At 42.2% G+C, this 18,300-nt stretch overlaps 1 protein-coding gene across 4 annotated transcripts in view; it reads left to right on the forward strand.

Moving 5' to 3' along the window:
• The first annotated feature begins 875 nt into the window (after positions 1 to 875).
• The window catches only part of SSBP2 (single stranded DNA binding protein 2), a 297,991-nt gene continuing 280,566 nt past the window's right edge, over positions 876 to 18,300 (forward strand). Inside the window, exon 1 of one of the 4 annotated variants that reach the window (XM_043464737.1) lies at positions 876 to 1,160. In XM_043464737.1, coding sequence (XP_043320672.1) covers positions 1,099 to 1,160 — 62 coding nt within the window. In that variant the 5' untranslated portion in view covers positions 876 to 1,098. The remainder of the gene's footprint in view (positions 1,161 to 18,300) is intronic. The other 3 variants (XM_043464734.1, XM_043464738.1, XM_043464735.1) reach the window with 3 other exon arrangements.

Here is an 18,300-nt window from a genome sequence, read left to right on the forward strand (position 1 = left end):
CTACGGTCCTTTCCACTCCAAAGGTCAGGATGAGTTGGCATCAACGCCCAAGGCTGGAGAGGCAGGCCAGGTGGGATACCCGGGGCCCTTTTCTGCAGTAGGTCTGGCGTGTCGCGGGGCTCTGATCTTAGGAGGACGAGGTGGGGGCCACTGAGGCCCCAGGAGCCACTGGGTCATCTTTGGGAGGCAGGCTCACCTCTACAGAGAGGAGCCAGGCCCGAGCCTGAGTGCTCCCCCGGGCTGCAGGGCGCGGCCCCAGGAGCCAGGCGACGCCACCCCAGCGGCGCCAAGGGCCGGAGGCACGGTCCCTCCCCGGAGGGAAGGCGAGTCGCTCCCGGTCGCTCAGCCAGAAGGTCGAGGGAACAGTGCGCGTGTCCCCCGCCAGCCGGCCCTCTGGGAGCTGGGCGGGGGCGACACCGCAGGGAGTAGGGCCGAGGACCGCAGAGATCAATCCTGGGTACCGGCGCGGGGTCACAGACAGGAGAGGAGCGGGAGAAGGGGGCTGGTGGGGGGGGTGGGGAGCTCCCCAGGGTGGCTGGGGCCGTAGATCTGCCTGTGTACTCGGCGGGCGCCCCGAAGTCTGGGGCCGCGGCGGCTCCGGCTCCGCCGGCTCCTGCCAGAGACTCCAGGCCGCACTTTCCCCTCCTCCCGGCGCCTTCTCTCCAGTGAGGAGCCGAGCGCGGGCGGTGCGGGGGGAGGGGCGGCGGCGGAGGGAACAGCCAGTTGTTTAAAATCCTTCTAGAGCAGTTTCTAATTCCCCCCTTGCGCCGGGGTTCGGAGGGGGGAGGGAGGGAGAGGAGCGGGAGGAGGGAGGAGAGCGGAGAGGGAAGGAGGGAGGGAACCCGGGAGGGAGGGAGGGAAGGAGGGAGGAGACTGCCGCTTAGGCTGTAGCCGCCGCCGCGCGCTTCGGCAGGCCGGAGAGGGTGGGGGGAGGCCTGTCAGTCTCGTGCGTTGCCTGGGCGAAGGGGGCGGAGCTTTGGCGTGGGGCGGCCAATAGTGGGGGTGGCTGCGTGGGTCGCCATGGGGACGGGGCTGTTCCCGGGGAGGCTGTGATGGGTTGACAGGTGCGTGACAGTGGGAGCTGCTCTCGGCACAAGCATGTACGGCAAAGGCAAGAGTAACAGCAGCGCCGTCCCGTCCGACAGCCAGGCCCGGGAGAAGTAAGTGTCTGCGCTTCTCACCCACCTCCGCCTTCTCACGCGCGCACACACACACACGCACGCACTCGCACACTCTCTCGGAGACACCCAGACACACAGACACTCTCTGCCGGGGGAGAGCCGGGGGGGTGGGCTGGCAGGGGGAGGGGTGCGCGAGGTGGGGGGCGTGCGGTGCTGGGAGCGGCTGTTTCCCAGGAGGGGCTCGCGCGGGGCTGGCGGCCGTGGGGTCTGGCGGGCAGGAGGGAGCGAGTGTGTCGGGGGGCGGCGGCGGCGGTGCTGGTGGCGGGGATGGAAACTTGTTTGGGTGATTGAGGGAAATAACCCGCGGGTTCACCTCCTTGCAAAGTAACTTTAGAGCTGGGGTCCGGGGCTGCGGGGAGCGGAGAGCCTCCGGGGGTAGAGGTTGGGCGGGAGGGGGCAGCTGCGTGGAGGAGGGCACGCGGAGGGAATGTGGGTGTTCGGTGGGGGCGGGCCGGGGTCGGGGCGGGCTGCTTGAGGGGCACCGCGGCAGGGGGCTCGGGCGCCGGGGCCGGGTGCGCCTGGCGAGGCGAAGGCAGCGGGGCCGGGCGCGCGGCGGGCGGAAGCCGGGTGTGGAGCGGCCGAGCGGGGCCCCGCTGGGCGCGGAGACGCGCGCGGGGCGCGGAGGGCGTGTGCGGGGCGTGGGCCGGGTGGGCGTCGGGGCTTTCCTGGTCCGGAGGAGGGACGCAGCGTTCGCGGCCCCGAGCGCCGCGCGGAGCCCGGGGCAGGGGGCGCCGGGGGCGCCGCTGAAGTTTGGGAGTCAAAGGACCGAGTTCCCGGGGAGGAAAAGTGTGCTGGCGAGAAGCGGGAGCTGCTGGGGTAGGCTGACGTTTCTGCCGCTCGCAGTCGACCCAACTCGGCGGCGGCGGCGGCTGGAGAACTTTTTTTTGGAGGCTTGCAGCCTCCCAAACGTAGAGGGCCGTGGCGGTGCGGGCAGCGAGCGGGGGTCGCGGGGCGCAGAGGAGTAGCCGTGGGGGCCGCGGCCGCTGGCGCGAGGAGGGCTGTCTGCGGTGGGGAGGGGGCAGTGGTCCGAACCCGGACTTGCAGGAAGGGTCGAAGCGTGGAGACGGGAAGGAGTTAGTTGTTTGGTCGGGGTGGCGAGGAGATACAGGTGTTAACTCCGGTGGGAGCCCAGGGGAGGCTGGCGAGAAAAGAGCCCCTCCCGGGCTGGGATGCCACCGTCACGGCACGCTGCGAAGCAGGGTTGTTTGCTTCTCTTCTTATGTGCTTGTAACGGTGATTTGGTTGTTACTAAAAATGAGAGCGCATAGTGACTGTGACCACTGAGGAAGAACCCCTCTTTTCTGTGCAGCAGCTCTGATGGTGATTCCCTCTAACCACCTCCATTCTGAGGATGAGGCGTATCCCTGTCATTGGACGCGCTCTGCCCTTCCGAGGACTTCAGACTGGGGAAAAGTCTGAGAGCATCTCTCAAAAGCTACTTTAGTCACCTTGCACAAGGAAATAGCTGCGTAAATAAAAACCGAATGTGCAGAAACTACCGGGTTTCCCTCCTAGTTTTAGGCAGTTAGTAGTCTTCTGAAAGTTTCTCGTGCCCTAGGGTTGGGAACATTTCCTAATCTTCGTGTTGGCAGCAATAAACGCAATTCCTATAGGATTTAGGGGCGGCAGGCCTTGGCGTATCAAAACAAACCAAAAAAAGATACTCCCCCCGCCTCCCCGCGAGGTATTTTCTGAGCTGTATTCAGGATCTTGTTGCTGTGACAAGGAGTATGTAAAAGGTTTAGCATTATAGGTTGGTTAAGAAATAGCAAGTTAATGGAATTGAAGTTTTGAGATAGCGTAATTTGTGTGCATTTATCATTTAGTGGCAATATAGCTGAGAAAATAGAAACATTTAGAGAAGATGTTTTAATGATTACAGAGTATTTGGATTTCATATTTTGGGGAGTGAAGGAAATGAAATGTTGTATTGAGGTATACCTTACTTACTTTCAGGGTGGTTTTTGAGAATCAAATTTTGCATTTTACTTGAACTTCCAGGAATGGCTGGATTTAATCTATATTATGATAACTTTGTAAAAAAATTTTAAAATCATCTAGCATAATAATGAGGAAGTTGAACCTGGTGTGTCTTAGGTCCTTTCTAGCTCTAATTCTGTGGTTATGTCATGAAAACAAATAATTGCCATTTTGCTGTCAAGTCTACCAAACTGAACACCAAGTAACATCTACACTTGTAAGCCAGGTGGTGAGAGTTCTGCTAGATGGTGCTATTTGATTTAAATAAATTTCTTCCATTCATTATAATTGGCAGCAGGAATCCTGGATTGCTTTGCCTTAGGAACTAAATATAGGTAAAGAGGCCACTTTTGGAGAACTGACAATGATCGTTGAGTTAACTGTTGTTGCGTTAATTTCTAGGCGAATGTTGTTTGAATCGAAGACAAACATTGAGGTAGATTCTGTTTGATGCAGTAAGTTTCATTTTGCCAGAAGAGTTGATCTGATTACTCATTTTTTGCCCTTTGTGTGTACTTGGGACTTTAATAGCACTATTCCACAATAACCTACTGACTTCTGAAGATAGGTATCTTGAAGTTGTCTTTAAAATGGATATCACCAGATTAAAAAAAATTTTTTTAAGGAGGCAGACCTCAAAAAGTGCCCGAGTGAAGAATGTTCTTTTATATAGCAAATTAGAACTGTACTGGCCTTAAAAGTCACAGAAATAATGTTTTTCAGTAATGAATATGTAAACATTTTACAATAAAAACATTCTGAAAAATGAATCATCATTAAAAATAATGGCATGCACATAAAATAAAAATACTGGTTTTATAATCCATCAAGAAATACATTTTCTTATGAGTTCATAGAGGAGAGCAGACAGGCCCTTATCTATATTATATCTTTGCTTTCTCTTTCATTAAGTCACTATGTGCTATAGTTGAAATTATTTGTAGATTTTATTCAGGTTTTATATTTTCACTATACATTTCTGAACATAAAAATGACTGGAGTCAGGTTAATTACTGATTTCGTTGTTTTAAAAGCCAGACGGATCAAGTCTATACAGAAGTTTGGATTAGGTTTAATTATAGACAGGGTGATTGAAAACCCTTGGAGGGAGGAGGGATGTTTGTGTAGAAATTTAAATTCTGATGCTGTTAGGTCATTTCCCCCTTTAGCAGGCTTTCTTTGTAACATTGTACTGCAGTCTCAATTGCAATTAAGTAACTATGCAATTGGTTGTTTAATATTTGCCTTCTTCTAAAATGTAAGTTTCTTGAGGGCAAGGGATAATACTTCAGATTTCTTCTCTGAGCTGTCCTTGACATTAAGAATAGTGTCTTCAAATGTCAAAAGCACCAACTAAATGCTGTTGAATAAATGAAGATGTTAGACTCAAGGGCATTTTTTCAATGTGAAAAAAATTTTTTTCAGTGACCTCCAAAATAAGGACTTTGGAAGTTTGAATTCCATATTCTCTAGCTTAAGGGTATTTAAAAATTAACTGATAACAGCAGAAGAGTAATCATTATTTAAATTGTCATTCTGTGTGTAAGTCACTGTGTTCTGCACTTTATTTTTTCTAATTCTCCCAACAATTCTGCAAGATACTGATTTTTTCTTCTTCATTAAAGAAATAAGAAAACTCTTGACTAGTTAAGTAACTTTGCCTAGGGATACATTACTAGCTGGGTTTCTAACAAAGATATCTCTGCTTAAAATCTATCGTTGAAGATGAAAGGTACATTTTTTTTTTCACTATCCTAGTTTGCTTTCTTGATTTAGGGTAGATTGCTACAGATTTAGGGAACAGCTTTACAGGATCAGATATAACAGACTTCAAATGTTTGATCAGATAGGTAGTCTTTACCATTGGTGCACCTTATGCTGACGCCCTCCATTTTGACAGATTGCAGACACGTGTGTTGTATGGGGAAAACAGAAACTTTAGGAGGGAAAGTTGAAAGCCTAAAATAATGAAAAATTCCTGTTTCTTGAGATTTTTTCCTTCTGGAACTTCTGTGTGATCACTTAAGTTTTAAAATTAGACATTGTAGTGAGCAAGTTCTGTATGAAATGTTGCTGAATTTTAGACCACTCTCTATGCCACACTGCCACATAAAGCGTACCTAGCACCTGCAAATAGATGAGTGTGATACTACTTTTTGTTAAACTAATTTCATCTTTAAAATTATGTAATAGCACAGAAAGATGAATGTGTCATAAAGCAACACTGAACAAAGATACATATACTAAATAGTGACATTAAGTTAAACTTGTCAGGAACTGTAGAAATCTGTACATTTGACCTGTGGCTCTGAAAAGTAACTTTGGTTTTTAAACCATGAAAACAACATAAACTCATTTTTAAGTGGTTAAAATCTAATGATCATTTAAATATGATTTCATATAGACTGTCATGATTATGCATGAAATAGAATTTAGTCAAATGAATTTTGTAAATTTGGAAAAAACAATAAATACTACTCCATATAAGAGAGTTTGTAGATACTAGCATCCGCATGACCTCTTTTTTGTTATTAAGTTGCCCCCCCCCCCAAAAATGGTAAACTTTTCTTCTTCCTTCCTTCCTTTTTTTCCTGAAGGAAATAAGGCAAGTGAAGTAATACAGATCTCGTTAGAAACTTGATTGAGAAGTAGTTAATGCATTTAGCACAATTCAAGATTTCTAAAACTAATGAAGGAATACCTTTATGGGGATTAAATTTTCTATACAATATTTGATTGACTGTTCCCTTCTCAATCCCCAGGATATTTCCTCCAAAATAACTTGTATCTAATATGTCAGCTCTGGGAGCCTTACTTTTGATTGTTCTCCTTTCCATTATTTTAGAATTATCCAAAAAATGATGTTTTTTTAAGGAACAAATCTAAAGAAAAAAGTGTAAGATGTTGAGAGTTAACTTTTAGTATTGTTTATTTAGAGATTTATTACTCTTAGAAATAGTAATAATGTTGAAATGTATTTTTTCAGAGCTGTGAAAGGAAAAAAAAAAAAAGGTTTATTTCCACACCCTACAGCCAATTTGCCATATAAAACAAATTTAGGAAGGAAAAAAATTAAGTTTTAGTTACTTTGCATTAGTGAACTAAATGCATCTTACATCTTCAGTTACTACTAGAAAATAGAATTATTTTGTTTTAAAATTGAAACATACACCATAGGCAAGGGTTGGAATACCGAGGTTGCTGTTTATTAACACTCCACCCTAATAGTTTAGAATTAGAAGTAAAATTTGAGGAATTTAGAATGTTTTCTCTTCCATAGAGATTACAACTGTTATATTAATGTTGAGACATAGGATTGAGGCTTAATGTACCAGACTTAAAAGACAAGAAACTACTTAGAATGTTGAATTTAAAATATGTATTGAAGATAGTTTTATTCTGTAGTATGTGGGAATATTCCGTACTATTGTGTGTACTCTATTGCTTTGACGTTGGTATGGGAAGGATATAAAATATTTGTGTACTGGTGACGTATTGTTGGTTAGTAAGCCTCTGTAAACATACTAAAATATTACTTACTGCTTATCAAAGTAAGGCCTTAAAATAGCACTGGAGCAACAGAATAAGATATATTTTGAAATCTGAAAAGAGTTTGGAATTAAAAGTAAGTGGTTATATTTGAATTCTAGAATTTGCTTGTCAGATTTTGTATATGTTTTACATATGTAACATCTATTAATATAACACATGTATACAACTTAACATGACTTGGATTGTGAGTTATTTGACTATAATACTAAAACCCCATATATACACTAAAGAGTGATCCGAAAGGTGGTCTGCCAAGATTGTTTTCTGCCTACTTGTTTTCAGTAGTACAGAAATAGTAGAGGCTATTCTTCCCTGAACTATATATCTTAGTCACTGTGTGAGATGTTGAAAAACAGGTAGAAAAATGTTCCAACCAGGGAAGAATGGTGTATTTCCAGATAACTTTTAATAGCCGTACAAATTGCTCAAATTTTATTGGTCATAATGGGTAACTGGTAATTTTTGTCAGAGTGGGTTAGTAAAGATTTTTGAGAAGTGATGCTAATAATGTTTCTGTAATATTGATAGACCCAAAAATTTATCTGGGCTCATAACAGCCTGGGCATTTCCAGGCAGTGAAGGAATTAATATTTGTTCTTTGTTCCTCTTTAAAAGAGACACTTCAGTTGGTGTCACTTCTTTAGTAATGACAAAACCACCTTCATATTTTACTTTAAGAATTTTGATTATTCTGTTTCATGTAGGACCCATACCGCTTTCCAATAGTAATGAGCCATCATAACATTGTAGATCACAATTCAGCGGGAGTGAGCTTGAACCAATGACCTGGAAATCTCTTATTTTTGATCTTCTGTGTTAATTTTGCTTCATGGCATATCAAACAAGTAGTTGAACACAGAAAAATATTGTAGAAACTGATGTATAACACTTTTTTTTAAAAAAGAACTTTTTGAAATTGTATATATAACACAGATTTAGTTACTAACATGTAATAAATTTGTAGTTAGTGTAATCTACTTCCTTGGTGGCTCGCATGGTAAAGAATCTGCCTGCGATGCAGGAAACCTGGGTTTGATTCCTGGGTCAGGAAGATCCCCTGGAGAGGGGAATGGCTACCCACTCCTATATTCTTACCTGGAGAATTTTGTGAACAGAGGAGCCTGGCAAGCTACAGTCAGTGGGGTTACATAGAGTTGGACACAACTGAGCAACTAACACAACACAAGCCATCTTAAAATACTAATGAAATATTTGTGAAGATAAGAATAGTAGATGAAAATTTTTACTTTGCTCTGTGTAAGTTAAGGGAGGAGTTGATTCCAAGAACAGGGTCTCACCTGAAATTAATGTGATTATTTTTCTTTAGTGATCTGGTATTTGCCTTGATTCTTCTTCTTTTTACCTACTTCAAACTTGAGAAAAAAACCAAAAACTTCTTTACTAATATAAAGTAAAGAGGGTGAATGAGTTATCCTGTTAAAAATGATTTTATTTAAACAGGGTTAAAATGAATTTTTTCTGTAAAATAACAGAATCCCAAATACTGCATAAAGAGTTTGTGGAGTTTTGTCATAGAAAGTTGAATGTTTAGTAGTAACAGTAACAGCAGATGCTATCATTTGAGTATTTTGTTTATTTTGCCACTTTACTTGGGACTTTCCAGGTGGTACAGTGGTAGAGAATATGGCTGCCAAGCATGAGTCGTGGGTTTGACCCCTGGGTGGGGAAGATCCCCTGGAGAAGGAAATTGCCTGGAGAATTTCGTGGACAGAAGAGCCTGGCAAGCTTCAGTCCATGGGGTCACAAAGAGTTGGACATGACTTGGTGGCTGTGCACTTTAGTTGCGTTGTCTCATTTAATCTCAAGAATCCGCTAGATTGTAGGTACTGCTTTCTATTAATGTCACAGGAGAAACAAGAGACTTAAGAGATGATTGTGCTTTTGGTGGCAGGTATCAAAACAAGAGATAGAAAATGGCTTAATTGGTCAGGGCTTAAGAATAATTTGCACATAACAGGATGTCTAGAAGAGGTAGTCTCTGAGTTGATTTAGAGACTCAAGAACACCAGAGATCAGCTTCTCTGCCATCTTCATGGTTTCCCTCCCATGAGGGCAGCGTCCCTGCATCAGGTTCCCGCAGTCACTTCCTCATACAACCAAGTATAAAGGCAGGAGAAGGGGCAAGGTGTTTCCTTTATGTCTCATTAATCAGAGAGAAAAGCTTCTTCTTGAGGTGCTTAGCAGATGTCTTAGCCTTATTGAAGAAAACTGTTAAGTTCTTACCCTCCCCTAAACCAGTTACTGGGAACGGTAATGGGATAACCATAACTGACTTAAATCAGTCATCCTCCAGGCTGGGAACATTCCTCCCTTGTATCTGAACTACCTAAACACAAGTGGAGGTCTTTGGCAAGGAAGATGTATCTTGAAGATACGGAGAGAATGAAACGGGTCCTTGCCTTATGGAACTTACTTTCAAGTTTGAAAGAGAAGCATGTAATAATAAGTAAATATTGGGACATTTTATGGAATAATCTGAATGAATCTTTTGGCTAACCCAATATATACAGTAGACAATTTCAGATAGAAGTGTTAAAAAGGTAATAAAGTAGTGTAATTGTAATATAGAGAATGGCTGGGAAGCTACATTGGATTGGGGGGTTCAGGGGAGACCTGAGTAAGCAGAGACCTGAGTAATACTGAAAGAGTCAGTCATGAGAAGATTTGGGGTTAGAGCATTTTAAACAGGCTAAACTACCATTGAGGTTGCAGAAGGAAGTGGCACCCCACTCCTGTATTCTTGCCTGGAAAATCCCATGGACGTAGGAGCCTGGAGGGCTGCAGTCCACGGGATCGCAAAGAGTCGGACACGACTGAGCGACTTCACTTCACCATTGAGGTAACCTCTCAGCATCAGCATAATTGCTCAAGGATATATAAAATATGAGTCGAAATTGGGATGAGAAGCTATGCTTCTTAGAGTCTGGTTTTAGTTTTTATTGAGCAACTTGGTGGTGAGTTTAGTTTATGTGGATTTTCCTAAATAATAAGGTTGCCTGTCTCTTATCTTCTAAACCCCACTGATGTAGTTGTTCCTAATGAAGGGAGTGGAACGTCTGGCTTTTATAGTATTATTGATGGCAGAAATATTTAAGATTTATTGAACACATAAGGCCTGTTGGTTTGAGAAAGGATGGTAAAACTGGATAATTATTTCTCATAAATTTCCCATATTGGATAAGACCCCCTTACTGTGCTTCATAGTAACCTCTGCTTTTCCTTTTTCATGTTGTCACAAATTTAGGGATCATTTGTGTGATGTTTTGTTTAATGTCTCATCTGGTTAGGTTGGAAGTTCCCTGATGAGAAAGAACCATGGGTATTGTCTTCACCACCGTAGTCTTACTGCTTAACACAGTACTTGGAGTTCTGATTAGATATTTGTGGATTTAATGGATCAAGGATGTAACTGGTTATAAATACATCACAGCAGGACATCACTCTATTTAGCTCATTTTCTCCCCAATATTTCTCATGTTTAGAATCAGGATTCGTATGTAGCTCCTAAAGAAGAGTTTTCTCTAATATAGGTGTTTAGTATTTTCTATGGCCTTCAGGACTGCAGGAGATTACCTGTATCAGTATGAGTTGTATCAGTATGAATACATGTACATTTTTAATATGAATTTTTGATAGAATAATCTTTTTGTGTTTCAGCAAATTAATAATATAAATGGAATTATACTTTAAAGTTTCAAGACATTTTAATGTGCTTTATTTAAATCTCAATAATTCTATGAGGTAGGTGATAATTCCATTGACTGTAGAGCTTTGTACATGGAAATTGACTTACCCAGCTATGGTAATACAGGTGATACATGGCAGAGTTTAGTCATATTTAGATTTTTTTGGTTACTCGGTCAGTGTTTGTTTCATTATGGTACAGCTGCCTCTTTTAAAATAAGAGATTCATACATATTTTAAGAAACCTTCAGTATGGATTTGATTCAACAGAGAATTGTGGACTAGAAGATAGTTAAAAGTTTATGTCAATACTTTAAGTGAATATGTCAATACTTTAAGTGAAAAATATTGTTACAACGTGGGTTATACAGAATCCTATATAATTACTTAACTCCAAAAGTGCTACACCATAAGTAAAATCTGTTATTTATTTGAACTCCATGTGCTTTTGTTATATAAATTGATTGGTTTTGGATTTGGAGGTAGTTTGGGTTTCTAGTCTGTGAAGATTTATGCTAATTTAGGTTCATGAACTCTATTCTTTTGCCAGTTATCTTCAATTTGAGAGCTGGGGTAGTGTTTTTTTCCCCTTCTGTGCCTCTTTCCAAATAGGAAGAGAAAGTTTTTTTGATATGGATTATTGATAGAACATTCTTTTCTTGTTTTTGTGTTTATGGTGGTAAATATATATATATATACATATATATATATATAACATTTACCACTTAATTTTTAGGTGTACATTTCTTTTTTTCACAATGTTATGTGCTATTTGTTATTTATAATTGGATTAAAGTTATGTGATGATTACACTCTATCAGTGCATTTAAGCAATAGCTATTATTAGGAAGCTGTTAAAGGTTTTTCAATAAACATTTTTCCCCTTGAATTAAACTGAGGGACAGATAATATTATCCTTTCTTTTAGACATGTTGTAATGAATAAAAAAACACGAGGCTTCCCTGGTGGCTCAGACAGTGAAGAAGCCAACTGCAGTGTGGGAAACCTGGGTTCGATCCCTGGGTTGGGAAAAGGCCCTGGAGAAGGGAATGGCAACCCACTGCAGTATTCTGGCCTGGAGAATTCCATGGACAGAAGAGTCTGGGGGCTACAGTCCATGGGGTTGCAAAGAGTCAGACACGACTGAGCAACTTTCACACAATGAAAAAATTTCAGTGAGTTGTTTTTTTTTTTTTTTTGCCATAAAACACATTGCATTTACACAATATACGTATGTGTATGTATATACTGGGTATTAAGCACATTCACATTGTTGTGCAGGATCATCACCAACCCTCTCTAGAACTTTCTCACATTCCCAAACTGAAACACTGTGTTCTTTAAATAATAGCTCCCCATTTCTCCTTTCCCCAGCCCCTGGCAGTCAGCTTTCTGTCACAATGAGTTTGACTCTTCCAGATGCTTTGGTGGCGGTTTAGTCGCCAGGTTGTGTCAGACTCTTGCAACCCCTTGGACTGTAGATCCTCTGTCCACGGGATTTCCCAGGCAAAAATATACTTTGTGTGTGTATATGTGAAAGTCGCTCAGTCGTGGAATTTCCCACGCAAGAATACTTTGTGTGTGTGTGTGTGTGTAAGTCGCTCAGTCGTGTCCAATTCTGCGACTCCATAGACTATAGCGCCCCAGGCTCCTCTGTCCATGGGGATTCTCCAGGCAAGGATACTGGAGTGCGTTGCCATGCCCTCCTCCAGGGGATCTTCCCAACCCAGGGATTGAACCCAGGTCTCCCACATTGCAAGTGGATTCCTTACCAACTGCGCCAAAGTATAATTATACTTTGTCTGTATTTTTGTATCTGGCTTTTTTATTTGCTTGCTTAATCCATTCATTAGCTTCATAAAGTTGATATAAAGCCCCATTTTACATGGGGGAAACTGAGTCTCACTGAGGTTATATACTTTGTCCAAGGTCAGGTAGTAAATTGCATAGTATGGATTCAGACCCAGTTTCTGAGTCCACTGCTGATTTTAAACATCTTTCCTCAGTCTGTTTTATTGCCTCATATGGGTAAAAAATAATGGGAGTCATGAGGGTAGAGAGTGGGAGGGGATTGCTTGGATAGTTCTCTTCACACATATCCAGTTTTACCTGGAGTTGGATGCATTGAAGAAGAAAGAGGTTAAGAAAGAAGGTTAAAGAAAACATTTTACAGCTGCTAAAAGAGTGGGCAGAATTACAGCTACCCAAAGTGCTCCCTCCACACATAGCTCCAGATTTGTTAGCTGGTATCTGAGATTTAGCAACTTGGATACAGTGCTTCTCAGAAAGGATGATGCCAATTAAGAGTTCAGGTTGTAATTTCAGGTAGAGCTGTTTCTCCATTCTTTCTGTATCTAGAGGCAAAGTAATCTGGAATGAATTACTTGGTAAATTTTAGAGACAGAAATAAATAGAAGAATATGTAATGTGTAGAAAAAATGCTTTCTCCTTTAGTTATGAGTTTCCTTTCATTTCTCTTCTAACCAGAATATGGCCTGTTGTTTTTTTTTGTTTTTGGACTAGGGCATCTGGAAGGTTCCATGTGGTCTAGGAGCAATAGTACAACCATATTGAGTCTATTACATAGTCATTTCTATAATACTGACTATTGGAGAAAATAGGAACAATTCCTTTGTTTCACTTTTTCACAGTGTCATGTGCTATTTGTCATTAAAATTGGATTAAAATTATGTGATGATTACACTCTATCAGTGCATTTAAGCAATAGCTGTTATTAGGAAGCTATTAAAGGTATTTCAATAAGCATTTTTTCCCCTCAAATTAAACTGAGGGACTGATACTATTATTCTTTCATTTAGAAGTATTGTAATGAAAAAAACTTCAGTGAGGATTTTTTGTTTTTATCATAAAATGCATACATTTACACAATATATATGTGTGTGTGTGTATACTGGGAATAGTTTTCAGGTAGAAGTTCATCTTGGGAAATTACTTACTAATTCATTTTTAATTCAGATTGTTAGTTTTGCAAGTGAATTGGATTCAGGGCCAAAAAGATTACAGTATAGGCAAGTTTTCAACTAAAACTTTAAGTGATGTTTCCATTTCTTGTCTTTGTGTTTTTTTCCCAAACAGCACCTTGGTTTTTCACTATGATAGGCTAAATAACGGCAACTCGAAGATGGCCACATCCTAACCCTTAGAACATGCGACTGTGTTACCTAGGAAATGAACTTTGCAGATATGACTAAGTTCAGGATCTTGGATGAAGGATCTTGAGATGGGTTACTTGCTCCCTAGATGATCTGCATGAGCTCAGTGTAATCACGTGGGTCCTTGTAAGAGAGAGACTAGAGGTTCAGAGTCAGGCCAGCCGTGTGGTGACGGAAGCAGAGAAGGGTTGGGAATGCTGCAGATTTTGAAGGGACAGGGTAAGAGCAGCGGCCAAGGAATGCAGTCATCCTCAACAAGCTAGACAAGGCAAAAAATGGATTCTGGATCCTTCAGAAGGAACAGAGCCCTGCCACCACCTGGATTTTAGTACTTCTGATCTCCAGTGTAGAAGATGATAAATTTGTATTGTTGCAAGCCATTAAATTTATAGGAATCTGTTACACTCTCTCTCTCAGTCACTAAGTCGTGTCTAACTCTTGCCACCCCATGTACTGTGGCCCGCCAGACTCCTCCGTCCATGGGATTCTCCAGGCAGGAATACTGGAATGGGTTGCCATTTCCTTCTCCAGGGGATCTTCCGACCCAGGAATCGAACCCAGGTCTCCTGCATTGCAGCAGATTCTTTACTGACTGAGCTATGAGGGAAGCTAGCCATAGGAAACTAATACACAATTTTTGTACCCACAGAAGAATCTACTATGACCATATTAAGCTGGCAGTGCCAAGCTATGTCCAGGGTGAGGTTCAGGTGGTTTTTTTTTTTTTTTTTTTTTTTTTGGTTTTGGATTGAGAAATAGTTAATATAAAATTTGAGTTTTTTGTTTTGTTTTCCAGTTTTTGAGATATTTTTGACATACAGTATGGATAAGTTTAAGGTGTGTATTGTGATTATTGGATATATGTATATGTATGTATTGCAAAATGATTTTCATAATAAAGTTAGTTAATGCCAAAAAATGATGTTGATGCTTTTCTGTAAGATGGGGAATCATTAACAAGTGAGTCCATGATATAGCAATCACTGGCTAAAATGCTGCTAGTTAGTAATATTTCTGTATTTGTATTAGATCCCCAGTAGGATGGCTCCCTTAAAAGAACAGGTGAAGAGAGAGTTTATTGAAGGTATGTGCACGACTAAAACTCACTAGGGGTGGATTAACACCCAGGGGTTAGGAACAAGAGAAGCTTTTCCCCTCTTCAGTCTGAGGGGAAAAGAGAGAGAGAGCAGTTACCAGAATCCGATGAACATTGTGGTCATTGTAGAAGGGCTCCCCTCTGGGAGCTGCGGTTTTATGATGGGGAACACAGCCACGGTCAGACCCTCTGTAAACAGAGGCTGGGGGCCTGGCGGCGAGGGGCTCTTCTTCTCGTGCCCCCAATCAGTCGATGCCTCCTCTCTGTAGAGCCCAACCTGGAACCATCGGGTAAGGGAACTGAGGTGATGCACTCGGTAGAGATCAGCCTTCCTGGTCACAGCAGGGCCCAGTGTTCAAGTTTTAAATTTTTTTTTTTTTTTTATATTTTTAGTTTTTTTGTTTTGTTTTGTTTTATTAGTTGGAGGCTAATTACTTCACAACATTTCAGTGGGTAAATCCAAGTTTTAAATTTTTATAGATTTGAAGTAAGTCTTTCAGTTCTTTGTATACAATGCCCTGACAAAATAGAGCACTTTAATAGATTGGGTTTGGTCAAAATAGCACTCAAAATTAGTTTTTAGAACCTGTTTAAGGACTTTATGATGCTATAAATTTGTATACATTTTATGAGATAGGGATGATATTCCTCTGCTTTCTGTTATCTCTGATTCCTTTATTCACTTACACGCTCACTGTCTCCCGTAGGTCAGTCTCTGCCGAGCCCCCTTCTGTCAGCTCTGGATAACCGCAGTCTCTGCCCACTAGCGCTCACTGTCAGGGGAGGCTCGCTGCCAGCGGTCACCACTCTGGGTAACACACTCTGTTGTGGGTGTGCAGAGCGTCTGTGGAAGTTCTGCAAAAGGACATTGCATCCAGCCAGAAGTTGTGACACACCCAAGAGATATTTCCAAGAGGATGTTTATTAAATGAGAAATAAGCATTAGCCAAATTGGGAGAAGGGGACAAGTAAAGGAGTATTTTAGGGAGAGAGAGAGAAATACATACAGAAACATGGAGGCATTACAGAATATGGTGAACTGCAAGCAAGGTGCAGTTGTGGAATATGGGCTTAGTTATTTCACAGCACGTGGGATCTTCCCAGACCAGGGACCCATGTGTCCTGCATTGGCAGGCATATTCTTTCCCACTGAGCCACCTGGATGTGCTGTTGAGGAATACTCTAGCAAGTTAAACAGGAACTGTTTCATTTGCTTAATTTTATTTTTTATATAATTTGAAAGGTTACTTTTCGTTTTAAGTTATTACGAAGCATTGGCTATATTCCCTGTCTTGTACAATTCATCCTTGTAGCCGTACACCCAGTAGTCTGTACCCCACTCCCCAGCCCCTATATGCCCTCCCCACGCCCTCCCCGCTGGTAACCGCTAGTGACTTCTCTGTAGCCGACAGGAACTATTTCAAGAACAAAATTCAATGACAACTTGATCTGGGAAATGAGCAATTATTTTTATATATATATATATATATACACACACACACACACATATTTTTAAAATTTTACTCATTGTGGCTGTGCTGGGTCTTCATTGCTACACAGACTTTGTCTAGATGCGGCGAGCAGGGCTCCTTGGAGCACAACCTCTGTTTGTGGTTCGCAGGCTGCTCCTTACGGCGGCTTCTCTCGTTGCGGGGCACGGGCGCTAGGTGCTTCAGGAGTTGTGGCGTGCAGGCTTAGTGCTTCCGCAGCAAGTGGGACCTTCCCAGACCAAGGATCAAACCCGTGTTTCCTGCATTGGCAGGCGGGTTTTTACCACTGAGCCACTAGAGAAGCCCTGAGATAAGCAATTTTAAGCAGAGAAGTTACATCATCTGAGGTGCATTGTAGAACAATTATTCTGGTAGCAGTATGGAGGCTGGGATAGAGGGGGAGAAGATATTGGGAAGCTGTTGTAATAAATTAGCTGCTGTAATAAATAATACACCATTTTCTACGCTACTGGTAGTCCAGTGGATATCTTCAAAGGTAGAATACATAGGACTTGGTAGCTTAAATGTGAAAAATTAGGGTTTTTAAGAAGGTTGTAATTGTGTGTAGAAATTTGAGGCAGACTTCAGGGGACTACAGAAGGAAGAGGAGATAGATTTATTAAGAAGGAAGAGGATACGTTCAATTTGAGATGCCTTTCAGACCTAGAAATGGAGTGCTTTAGGGGGAATTTGGATATATAGTTCTTGAGCTGGTTGGGTGTTGAGGGGACAGGTGCCTAGGCTGGAGATACAGAATTGAGAAAGTATGGGGAAAGAGAAGTAACATTTGTAAGCATAAGCTATCTGTGTTTCAAGTGTTGGGCTAGGCAACTTATATTTTATTTCATTCTCTACAGTGCTGTGAAGTAGGTGTTATCATCTCATCATCTCCGTTTTAATGATGTGGAAACTAAGGCTTTAATAGGATATGTGACTTAGCTAAGTCACACATGTCAGACCTGGAATCCAGACTTTCTCTCTTTATCAAAGTAAGATAGTTGGTCATACAGTCATGTCAGTGTATGACAAAAACCACTACAATATTGTAAAGTAATTAGCCTCCAACTAATAAAAATAAATGGAAAAAAAAAAACAGAAAAGCGTACGTATCGTAAGTGTATAGCATGATGAATTTTTACTAAACACAGCAGTGTTAACCAAGCACCCATATCAAGACAAAGAACATTACCAACACTCTGGACGTTTGACATGTTGTACCCTCCTGCCCCAACCTACCCCCCTCCCCAATTCTTAACAGCATAGATTCATTCTGCCTCTTTTACCCCTTATATATGGGCCATTGTTGTGTATTGAAGCCATAAGTTGGGTGGGAATGAAGTAATTTTTCATGGAAATGTCCAAGGAGAAAGTGTGAAGAGATCAAAGCTGGAACTTTAGGGACAATTTAAAGGATAGGTTGAAGAAAAGTTTTGAGATTGAAACTGAAAAAGAGAGCAGTAGAGGGTTATGAGGAGAAATGCCTAAGGAACTGGCATCACAGAAGTCAAGGAAGAGAACTTTTGAGAACAGAAGCATGAGGTCCTGTGATAGAGGACAGAGAAGAATGAGGCGGTTAGACAGGGTGAGTGTTTAGAGTCACAGATCCGCTGTGACCTTAGGGGAAGCAGCTTCAATGGAGTGGAGGTTGCTCATTTGCTTCTGACTCTTTGCAACCCCATGGACTGTACAGTCCATGGGATTCTCTAGGCCAGAATAGTGGAGTGGGTAGCCTTTCCCTTCTCCGGGGAATCTTCCCAACCCAGGGATTGAACCCAGGTCTCCTGCGTTGATTCTTTACTAGCTAAGCCACCAGGGAATACACCCAAGCAAACAGGCAGTGTTTTAATGGCTTGGGTGTAAGGCAAGAAGGGGCTTCTCTGGCGGCTCAGTGGTGAAGAGTGCCCCTAACAACACAGGATATGCAGCTTTGATCACTGGGTCAGGAAGATCCCCTGGAGAGGGAAATAGCAACCACTCCAGTATTTTTGTCTGGGAAATGCCATGGACAGAGGAGCCTGGTGAGCTACAGCCCATGGGGTCACAAAAGACTTGGACACGATGTCGCGATAAGCAACAATCAGGCAAGAAAGTGGAGACATTAAATGTGGATAGCCTTCATTTGA

Source organism: Cervus canadensis, chromosome 4 (assembly GCF_019320065.1).
Source record: "Cervus canadensis isolate Bull #8, Minnesota chromosome 4, ASM1932006v1, whole genome shotgun sequence".
NCBI lineage: Eukaryota > Metazoa > Chordata > Mammalia > Artiodactyla > Cervidae > Cervus > Cervus canadensis.